This window comes from Macrobrachium nipponense, chromosome 15 (genome assembly GCF_015104395.2).
Source record: "Macrobrachium nipponense isolate FS-2020 chromosome 15, ASM1510439v2, whole genome shotgun sequence".
Taxonomy (NCBI): domain Eukaryota; kingdom Metazoa; phylum Arthropoda; class Malacostraca; order Decapoda; family Palaemonidae; genus Macrobrachium; species Macrobrachium nipponense.
In genome coordinates this window covers 2,469,910-2,482,409 of record NC_087208.1, presented here as the reverse complement: position 1 = coordinate 2,482,409, position 12,500 = coordinate 2,469,910, and the positions used below count along the sequence as shown (strand labels likewise).

At 37.1% G+C, this 12,500-nt stretch overlaps 1 protein-coding gene across 1 annotated transcript in view; it reads right to left on the bottom strand.

Moving 5' to 3' along the window:
• The window catches only part of LOC135226967 (uncharacterized), a 151,058-nt gene that overhangs the window by 128,710 nt on the left and 9,848 nt on the right, over positions 1-12,500 (bottom strand). Inside the window, exon 2 of the mRNA XM_064266670.1 lies at positions 5,088-5,578. Coding sequence (XP_064122740.1) covers positions 5,088-5,119 — 32 coding nt within the window. The 5' untranslated portion in view covers positions 5,120-5,578. The remainder of the gene's footprint in view (positions 1-5,087; positions 5,579-12,500) is intronic.

Sequence of the window (12,500 nt, the reverse complement as noted above, 5' to 3'; positions counted from 1 at the left end):
TAAATGAAAGTATATATGTGTGTGTGTGTGCATCCACATACACACATTACATGTAACGTATTATACTGATGTAATTGGAATAATTTCGGGCAAAAGTGATAAAAAAAAAATCAAATATTAAAGTACAAACACCCATCCCCTCCCTAACATATATATATATATATATATATATATATATATATATATATATATATATATATATAAATATATATAGGGAGGGGATGGGTGTTTTGTACTTTTAGTATTTGATTTTTTTGTATCACTTTTGCCCGAAATTATTCCAAATTACATCAGTATAATACGTTACATGTAATGTGTGTATGTGGATGCACACACACACACATATATACTTTCATTTATATATATATATATATATATATATATATATATATTATATATAGATAGATAGATAGATAATAGATACATCGATAGATAAATATGTATATATATATATATATATATATATTATATATATATATATAGTATTAATATATATATAATATATTATATATATATCTATATATTATATATATATAATAAAACGACATACAATCCATCGCTCCAGAATGACCGAACGCAATCGGTGTAGGGTCGCCATCTGCAAGAGAGACATAACAAACGGGAACTAACTTGAACCCGCGAGATAAAACAGAGAAGAAGCCTTTGCCGTCCTTCCAAAAAGGCCAACGAACATTTTCATGGAGACAGTGTGAGCCTGGGCGACTTCCAGAAGGATAATTGAAGATCAGGAGATCGGCACACTCAACACAAGGGTCCAGGAACGAGGTCGGGACAGAGAAATCTAGAAGACATTTCACTGGATTTAGTTAGAGAGGAGAGGGGAATTAACAGTTGGCGTTCAACTGATTCCTTTTCTTCTCTCACTCTCATTAGGGCACTGTGAATGAACAATGAAACCTGCTCCTACAGATGAGTGAGCACAGGACGTCTCCTCAGATGGATTAACAAGTCTTTGAGACATCCTACTCCTTGTAACTCTCTCTCTAACACCCTGGTTTAAAGCTAACGACTATATTTAGGTGGAATCACTTCCACCCTTATCAAGTATAAGGGCGGGAGGCAGTCCACCGAAATATAGTCCTTAGCTTTCAACGAGAGCGTTCTAATAGGCCTTTTATACTTGAGACGTATCCTGTTTCAACAGAAGAATTTATTTACATATATGTGTGTGTCTAGTCAATGAAAAGCTAAACTTGGCTCTTTTCCCGTAAAGGTAAAGTTGAATTGTTTGAGTTATCCCTTCTTTATTCATGATTATTAGTATTCTTATCATTATCAACGATCACTCACATGGAACTTGTCTCAAAGGCCACTGGGTGGCAAGACAAACTTTAATAGAACAGATTGGCCAAAAGTGAAAAAGAAAAATCATAAAACAAACATTTGGTCTTAACACTAGAATGCACATACTATCTTCTCGTTAAGGCAATATTTAACTTTCTTTTTTTCAAATAATACTAAGAGAACAACTACAACAACAACAACAAGGACAACATTCGTATCAGTTCGTGCGATCTCTTATTCCCGTTCATCGAATTAAGAACACCTGGAGAGAAAGTCACTGAGGCTTGGGGGCTTTCATTTTGTTTTCCGCTTACTCGGGGAGTTAGCCTATAAACTACTCTGTTGTTGTTGTTCTTGTTGGAGGGGTAACAAAGGTCACTGGAAGAGCCTAAAAAGGTCTGAAAAAGTGTTTTGCTTTGAGTTACAGATACAGAATTTTAGGATAGGATATTTATGATTTATCTATTAGGAATAAAATGTAGAAACTAAATAATGAGCATGTTAAACAGTGCAGAAAAAATATTTATAATAGAATATAGCGTGTTTAATTAAATTTACGTTGGTGAAACAAGGCTCTATTTGATCGCAGAATTTAGCATGTTTTAACTTACGTTAAAAGTTAGGAACACAATGCTTACAAGTTATGCATGAGAGCAAAATCTCATATGCCGCCTGAGTAAACTGGAGGTCGGATCACACCTTGTTTCATAAAACAATACATAAAAAAAATGGGTAATATTAATCATGCACTGCCTTCAGTAGTAAATACTCATTCAGCTTGAAATACCACATTCACATAGCTACAGCATTGTGTTGTTATTTGAGTGTCATTATCACTAGCTGACCTACCCGGTGCTGCCCGGGAAAACTGTGAATGACAGGATACACGGGTAGGGGGAGGGAAGAGGGAGGGGGAAGGGGAGGGAGAGGAGAAGGGAAGGGGGAAGGGAAAGGGGGATGGAAATGGAAGGAAAGAAGATTGGGGTGATGGAATTTGGAGGGGGAGGGGAAGGTGGATAGGGAGGGAATGGGAGTGGGAAATTACATTACTCTATTAGAAGAGAAAAACATCTCCGCTGAACATGAGCTTGTCTCCCTTTCAATAATAGTTAGACCTTCCATCGATTGTGTGATATAAACTGCACCACAAAGCGGAGGAGAATCGTGCAAGGATCTGTCTGCAGCAGACTGCACGAATTCATAGTGGATTCAGTTTACATGAATGAACTGTTAAATCACTACTGTACTATAATTCAGAAACTCCCCCTCCCTCTTCCCTCCCGCTACTCGTAGCCTGCCTTTGACAGTTTTCCCGGGCAGGGCCGAGTAGGTCAGATTATAAGGCTATAAACCATCCTCGACCAAAGCCCTACCCAATAGTTTTTGGTTGGTTTGAATCCGTCAAGCCGTTTAGCCATGATTGAATAACAGACAGATAAACGGATATAACGGCCATTATAGTATGAAGTATGACTATTATTATTATTATTGTTATTATTCAGTAGATGAATGAACACTGTTCATATGGAACAAGCCCACCAAATGGGCCACTGACTTGATATTCAAACTTCCATAGAATATGGTGTTCATTAGTAAGAAGTAAGAGGAAGTAAAGGGAAATACAGAAAGAAGAGATCCCACTTATTAAAAAATTAGAAAAAAACAATATATATATATCATATATATATATATATATATATATATATATATATATATAGCAATGTATCAAATACAAGAATAGTACTAGGGTACCTAGTACTGCATTGAATTTCCGCTTGAACTTCTGCAGCTGCAATTACACGACATCCTCTGGGAGACTGTACTGCAATACAACTGTATTAAGAAAATACATATGAAAGAAATACAACAAAAGATATACAAATAATTCTTAAAATGCGCTTTGATTAAAGTACACTATGAAGTAAAAAAATCATTTTTTGAGAAACTAGGATTTTCTTACAATTAATCATGTCTACAAAAATAAAAGATTGGACACCAAACATAGAAAGCAATGCTACAAAAGAAATATAGTTTTATTTCTTGTAGCATTGCCTTCTTCATGTTTGGCGCCCACGCTTTTATCTCTGTAGACGATTAATTGTAAGAAAATCCTGGTGCCTCAATTTTTTTTTTTTTACTTTTTAGTGCATCTTAATAAGAGCATGTTTTTGAAAAATATATTTCTTTTGATTTTATTTTGACAGAAATTGTAACTGAAACTGAAAGTGATATCCTGTCGTGCCGAGAAAGTTTGAAAAATCCAAGTTGTTAACTTATTCTACAGAGTCAAAGATTTTAAAAATCTAAAGAGTTTCGAACATAATCTGAGATACTGGGAGAGGTCACTGCTGACCTACTTGTCATGTAAGGTTGTATTGTCACCGGGATTGAGTAACCATACTAAATTTCAAGTCCATCAGACGAAGGGAACAGGATGAAAACTAAGTTACAAGTTTTGATCCAAACAGACGCAGAAGTCAAGTTAAATAAAAATCATGTGACAAAAACAGAATGAGAACAGATTATGAAAAGCTGCTTTCTTTCTTTTCCCAGGATCCATATTTATCCAAGGGAAATAACGAGAAACCTCTAAAAGGTGTGAACAGCCCAGCCAGAGTCTTAGTTTGAAAATGAAGGTCACCTGTTCAGATGTGAGTAGGGTTTCACAAGAAGGAATAAGTATTGATTCTCAGTTACATGATGGCAAATTACCGGTAATATTTGACACCTGTGCTTACGTGGTTACCATTGATATCACCGGTGTGTGTATTGCTAAAGTAATGTTCATATGTATTCAAGTTTTAAATTTACTCTTTTTCATAATATATATAGTGAACTATTTCAATTAGCTTCACTATGAGCAAATCTTATTATTTTTTTACTTTGTATATACCCTATGAACTATTTGAAATGTTCCCATTCTATATATTTTACAAAAATACCAATTCTGGATAAATGCTTACACATTTTCTAACTAAATTAAACTTACAGCCTCCTTCCATTTGAATTTCTCTAATTTCTGCCTTCGATACCCCACGAACACATCAAATTATACACTAAATATATTACTCAATAACCTCTAGTATTAATGAATGCATTTCAAGTCAAAATCTTGCTTGATCAAGCACTCGACATGAATCCAATAGTCTTCTAGTATGGTATAAAAAGCTGCACTTTTATTTTCAATAATGATGATCAAAAGCAGTTTATCATTAATGCACCATCCATTATGCACAATGAACATAATTTTGAGGCAAATATTTCAAGAAACCTTCAAAGCAATAACAATATTTGGAAACTAATGGAAATAATTCGTAATATATATCAATCTAACCTAACCTAACCTAGGTTCACTGCTAGATGTATGGTTCCTGTCTTGACAACGTGGGAGGCTAAAGTAAAGTATTGGCATATTCTCTTCAGAAGTACATAAAAATATACATAAAACTACCTCAGTAACTCGTGTTGTCTAGAATATTAAAGAAGTCTTTGGCATCTTTATAAATTCGCGTAAGAGCTTATAAAAGTTCGCTTGCATCTGTAGTAACACAAATGTTATCCTCTGTAACATACTACTTTCTTGGGCTTAATACTCAAAGAAATACAAAAGTAGCAACTTCTGATGGGCCAGGAGTGACCCAGGAGATAAAACTCTAGCAACAAATGGCAACTCCTATCATTCAAAAACAAACGGTCGGAGCTTAAGAAAACAGTAATGATTCTTAGCAATGCAAGAATACTTTCCAAAAGAGAATGCTAGCAATAAATATATCTTCACTTACCTCTCACCGTTGGGAAGATTTGTAATAGCCATGGGGTCAGGAGGATCCGGGGAGAGCGGACGCGTTTTGGACAGGACTTGGCTGTTAACCAATGAGGGCGACAGGACCCTAATGTCACTCCGCCCATCGTCGTCCTCTTCGCCAATCAGCGAAGAGCGCACATTGAAGTTAGGCGGGGTTGTGTGGTTGGCTAATATTTTCCCGCGCCTCAACTTACTGGCGAGACTGGCTTGTTTGTCGAGATGTAGGAGAGATGATGAGGTAGTTCTCAAGTTGGATATGGAAGTCAAATCGGACGATGAGATCTGTGAGGTGATTGGAGGGGAGGAAGCTAACGAAGGGGAAGACACGGAGGGAGGAGGCTAAGGAAGGAGACGGCAAGGATGCTAGAGAAGGGGAAGTGATGGGGAGAGACGCAGCCACGGAGGCCGGGCTTGGAGACAACGTCATCTGTTCCTCATGGTTTACCCCCTCCACGCTCTGCATAATTCCTGCCGAGGAGAAAGAAGTTCAGCCATTATTATCACTGAGATTACTTGTGCAAGGTGATTGTTAGTAGACGTAAAATAAGAAATTTCTCCTAAAACATGTCATTGACAGGAGCTGTACCCAGAGTGGTGTTACGAGCTAGCAAATGGGTCTGCCCGATTCTGCTGCGTCTTACTCTACTTGATGAACTTATTTTTCCCACTGCCATCCTGGAGAGGTCAATGACCCATTCTCCCCCAGCTGGACAACTAGCCCTAATTTATCCCAATTGAACTAGAGTAACTAGCAACTACGCCTATATATATATATATATATATATATATATATATATATATATAATATATAGTATATATATATATACTATATATATATATATATATATATATATATATATATATATATGCATATATACACAAACATACACACACATATATTACACACATGGAGACCTGAGGCGAGCAAGCAAGCAACTAAATAAAAATAATGAATTCTGTAAAGATTATGTCCCATTTAAGGTAGTGGTCAATCACTGCAACTTTCTGTATTGCATTAAACCTGTATAACACACACACACACACATCATATATATATATATATATATATATATATATATATATATATATATATATATAGTATATATAAAACAAAAATCTACTACAGTCTTAAACCACTGATTTAAATGGGGCAGGTCCCTTACATAATTCATCAGCGTTGTTCATTTTCTTGTTTTCCCGCCTCATGAGGTCTTCATTTGCATAAATCTGCCCATCTATGCTCCTTCTGAAAAAAAAATCCACGCGGAAAAGACAAGTCAATTAACGGAGTATGGAAACATAACTCACAGACCACCACCGAACAGTAAACTTGCAAAAGATCACTAACATAAGACCATCAACGCAAGTCAATAAACAGCAAAAGGTAAACTGAACAGGACAAATGTTACACACTCATACGAAGGTCGACCAGGCGAGCAAATCACTGTCCATATCTAGACCAGCCTTCATGAAAACAAGAAAAAAAGAAAAGTCTGGACAGTCGCGCCTATAAATGGCGAATAGTCAACAAATTCCTATGAGCTAAATAAAACAAAAGAAAACTGATAAAAAAAAAAAAAGATATACAAAAGAGCAAATGCAGGAGACCAAACAACCTTTCATCATCAAGGAATTACTGTAGACCGAAGGAAATTTGCTGACGTCATCGTGCATCAAAGTGCTACTAACGATTTTTTTTGTTTTTTGTCAACAGCAACAATACTCTGTCATGTCATCAGGCCAAATATCGCTAACCTATTTATATATGCAGGTAAGTTCTAAGAGGTAACGGAACCCGGAAATAACACAAGAAATGAAAAACATACACACTCAAGTCACCATGACAATATGCATGAAGGTGAACACGCAGTACTTTAATCCTATGTTGAAACATGACACACATCTGCCAGTGTACCCTTATAAACAATATTGGTTCATTGCCATATAAATTAAGGCTAATTGACTCTTTTGCAGTATATTAAAAACTACTTCATTTATACTCTGTAGACTGGGCCTTTTATAGGGCATATGGAACTATCAAAGCAAAAGCACTAAGCTTATAAAAGAATGAAAGATTACGAAAAACCACCAATAATAAAATACATTAAGACGTAGCCAAACCTTATAGAATAGTATAGATGATCGAGTTTAGCCCAAGAGCGGAGACCTATGAGGTTATTCAGTGCTGAAACGAAAATTAACAGTCAGAAGGGTCGAAAGGTGTAACAGGAGGAAAACCTCGCAGCTGCAATACGAAACAACTGTTAGGACAAGGTGGAAAGTAAGATGGAGGAGAATATGAACGGAGGTACAGTAAAATGAATGAAACTGGATGCAGCTAGGAGCCGAAGGGACGTTGCCAAGAACCTTACGTAATTGTTTGTTTGTTTGTATGGTGTTTTTACGTTGCATGGAACCAGGGTTATTCAGCAACGGGACAAACGGCCTATGTGACTTCCGAACCACGTCGAGAGTGAACTTCTATCACCAGAAATACACATCTCTCACTCCTCAATGGAATAGCCGAGAATCGAACTCGCGACCACCGAGGTGGGACGCCAACCATACCAACCACGCCACTGAGGCGCTAGAACCTTACGTAATGCCCTACGAGACCAAACCTTAGCTACAATACGAAGGGCGACCTACAAGGATATTCCAGGCCTAGTCCGACTTAAAAGGAATAGCAGTGAGAAGTCGTGAAATATAAAATGTCAAAAATGTTAGGCGGTGTAACTGAACCAACTATCTTAACAGGAAAGGGAGAGAGAGAGAGAGTTTATCGGTTGTCATTCAGAGTTTTCCAGGGCAGTGCCAGGTTGGTCAGCTAATACATAATGAAAACAAGGGTTCATTCCCAGAAATCTAATGCCGTAAGCAGGATGAAAACAGACAACCCGACCTAAATAGATTTCAGCGTACATAATCCATAATCTTGGAGTCTCCACAGACTGTCCTTGCTCAAAACAAAAGCAAGCACACTCCCGCACAAAAAAAGTCATTTGGTCTTACGACCTTTCAATGAAGCAGTCATGGCTGTGATCTTCTTTTGTTAGATCAAAGGAATTGCCCTTATAAATATTAAGGCTGTCATTATTTATGTGGATAGTTGGAGAAGTAGCAGAAGGTCACATCGAAGGCCAATAACGCAAAGAAAAAATACTTAAAAATATTATATATATATATATATATATATACATATATATATATCGAAGACCAATAACGTAAAGAAAAAATAATTATGCATATAATATATATATCTGATATCGAATTCACTGTATCTTGCCATTAACTTACAGCAATGAAGAATTATAAATGACAAGAGCATCTGCCCATTTTAATTTTGATGCAATGAAAGGCAGTCGACTCATCCAAGTTTGGCAGAGTCGGTATTCAGTTACTGAATCTAAACCAAAAGACACAGGTTCGATTTCGGGCCGGGCAGATGGGCATATTAGTCATCACTCACCATCGGAGTGAGTTATTTCCAATATAAAATTAATTCGATATCAAGTAATATCTGCGGCTTAATATTTGTCAGTAGAAAAAGAGACGTATGTGTAGGTGGTAAAACTTTCGATAGTATATATATTATACATAATATTATATAAAGTTTTACCACATATATATATATATATATATATTTCTCATATTATATATTAATATAAAATATTATATATATATATATATATTATATATATATCTATATGTCTCATATATATATATATATATATATAATACTATATGATATCTTCATTAAACATTAAGATATATATCTAAAACAAATTTTATACATATACATACGTCTCATATATTATATATATATATATATAATATATATATATAATATAATATATATATATTAAAGACTATACTTTCATACTCTACTCAGCTGCACAGCCTTGGAAATTACAGAATTCTCTCTCTCTCTCCTTTAGACTCCTCGGTGAAACTGGCAACCCTTAAGGTACTAAAATAGTACAGGTTCCTCTGCCCTCTGCATTCCGTGATTTGTGAGGCATGGGATTTAATAAAGTACAGTACCACGAAGATGTAACAAGCTAAAATTGTCACTGGCGCTCTCTCTTCTTCTTCTTCGAAATCAGGTTACAGAAAGGGAGGGCTTGCACAATGGATCCATGCCAGGAACTGCCCATAATTTCAGCCTACAAATTCTCTCTCTCTCTCTCAGCCCGTGATATTCTAAGAGCAGTTCCTTTCACTTTACGAACAAATACTAACAGGCATCCTCTACGCTCTTTTACCATTATATATCCCTTTTTTTAGTAAGTTTACGTATCCTATTACATTGTCTACACTTAACCAAAAGAAAAAAAAATTGTGGACCCACTGCAGGAAGGGTCTCGATGACGTAATTACCCAATTCCGGAGAGATGGAATCACTCTACAAAATCGGGAATTTCTACGATAAGCAATCGTTTATCGAGTTGTAGCAAAAGTAAACTTTAAGATTTGTAGGAAAAGCAAACTTTCAGATACAGTTCAGCTAGAGTAGAAAACCAAGTAAGATTGATAACACGAGAAATTATGTATATTTAATTAAGAAAACACAACAACACAGCGACGCTTAATTCTCTGTCACGATAAAAACGGCAGTCTTTCCGCCCTCAGATCTTAAACTCTACTAAGGCTAGAGGGTTACTAATTGGTATGTTGATCATCCATCCACCAATCATCAAACATATCAAATTGCAGCCCTCTAGCCTCAGTAGCTTTGATTTCATTTAAGGTTAAAGTTAGCCATTATCTTGCGTCTGGCAACGTAACAGCACTGGCCACCACGGCCGACTGGGAGTTTCATTAGCCGCGGCTCATACAGCATCATACAGAGACCACCGAAAGATAGAACTATTTTCGGTGGCCTGGATTATACGCTGTACAGAAAACATCGGCGCATTTTTTACCTGTTTTTAGGATGAAATCAACACAAGCCCAGTGGAACCGACGAGGGATACGTCGACACTCGGAGGGAAAGAAGAGGCGTAGGAGGGAAAAAAAACAAAAAACTGAACCATTATCCCACCTGGACGCTAACGCGTGACCTCCTCTCTCGTGACGTCAGCATCTCGTAAGCTTTGCGGGATTTATGAATGGATTGCATATGGGAAGTTCATTCATAATACCGGCAGAAATCTACTTTGTCGATGAAAAAGCAGGTACTATCACTTGAAATTTTTGTTGCTTATGTTTGTTTGTTTGTATGGTGCTTTTACGTTGCATGGAACCAGTGGTTATTCAGCAACGGGACCAACGGCTACGTGACTTCCGAACCACGTCGAGAGTGAACTTTTATCACCAGAAATACACATCTCTCGCTCCTCAATGGAATGGCCGAGAATCGAACCGGTGACCACCGAGGTGGAACGCCAAAACCATACCAACCACGCCACTTTGTTGCTTATGCTACTAGTAGTTATTGATTTATTGTTACGGCAATATCAATGCTATTATCGTTGTCCATGTTACGAACCTGCATTGGTGACAATCCTGTTGCTTGCTAATACACTACAGGTCTGAACGCTGCTTTCACTACATTGAAGACTTTGGACGAAGCTATCAAACATATTCAAGTTTTCTGCTTCATATGTCTACAGTAAAAAGGATAATTATTTTAGGCGCTTTGATGGTCTGATAGGTACCAATACTCTCTCTCTCTCTTCCTTTCTGATCTGATATAGAATGATTGAATATCAATGAAAAGATATGTCTTGCAACGAATCTTCGTAAGGTCTGTGGAATTTATGGAACCTTCCGCTCAGTGTGTTTGAAGTTAATACTATTTACAGCGTCCTCGCAACCATACCTCGACAGCAAAAACACTAATAATACATAATATGGTTTATATTAATGAAGATGGTTGCCTTGTGTAAGCACTAACAAATATATCGAAGCATGAATTGAAAGGCGATTCTGTTGAGGAAGTATACAGCTACTACTTAATTCCAAAAAGAACTTAGAAACACTCAATAAAATGAATAAATGGCGGGACTTTTAAGGAGAAGGAAGAAAAAGAGGAGGAGAAGAGAGGGAAGAAAAGGCGACTTTTAATGGAAGAGGAAGAAGAAAGGAGAGAGAGAGAGAGAGCGAGATGAGAAGAGAAGAGAGGAGAGAGAGAGAGAGAGAGAGTCCTTCTAATTTCCATTCTGAACCACAGCATTCAGAGTCGTCGCCAGTGGCACCCTAGCCTTCTCACCCCACCCCCTCTATTCCCCCTGAGGTAGGGGGGGCCGGGGGCAATTCCCCCAGTATCCTGCCTCCCTGGGTCGCCCTCCACGGCTTGTTTAATGAAATATTCCTAATTGGGCTGAGTCGCTTTCATGAGCCTCTCTCTTAAGGCAAAGCCTCCTTAATGCTTATTCTAATTCAGTCGAGATGAAATGCAAGCGCCTTCTTTTAAGGCAATGGAGGAGAGGGCCTTACTCCAAACTTCCTTGGGGTTCATATTAATAATAATAATAATAATGAGTAATCTCTCTCTCATTCTCTCTCTATGCTTATGATATTTGATTGCAACACACTTAGCATCGATCATTTAAACTGCTGTCATATACGCATTGACGTAGACACATACGGGTTTATATATGTATATATGTGTATACATACATACATGTATATATCATTTATGTATATATAATATTGTATATATAATATGTGTATTATATATAACGCGTATGAAAAACTAACCTAAAAACCTGACTAGACTTTCACACTTATCAGTTTCCTACATAAAGGGACCTTAATTCACTTCAATGTGTTCTTATGAATATCCCACGCTCCGAAACGTCGACGAAAGGATAAAGAAATATTAAGACAATGCAAAAACGAAAATCATCTACTAACCGTTCCTTCATATTTCATCCATGGAATCCAGTATTTGACCCCGACTCACATTTGGTGATTCGAGATCAAATCCAGTACTTGATCTCGACTCACCAAGTGTAACCTGGGTATTTAACCTGACCTCACCAATAAGCTGACCTGGTCATTTGATCTGACCTTAAAAAATTCTCCTTGGCATATGACATGACCTCACTAAAAAAGTGACATAGGTATTTGATTTGAAATAACTGAAAATATACATTTGACTCGATATCAACAAGATCAACATTGGCATTTGACCCGACCTAGGTAAAAGTGACCTGGGCATTTAGCTTGGCTTTATTAAAGGTGACCTGGCATTCAGCTTGGCTTTATTAAAGGTGACCTGGGCATGTAGCTTGTCCTTCCCAAAGGTGACCTGGGCATTTAGCTTGACCTTCCTAAAGGTGACCTGGGCATTTAGCTTGACCTTACTAAAGGTGACCTGGGCATGTAGCTTGGCCTTTTCCACCAAAGGTGGACCTGCGGCATTTAGCTTGACCTTCCTAAA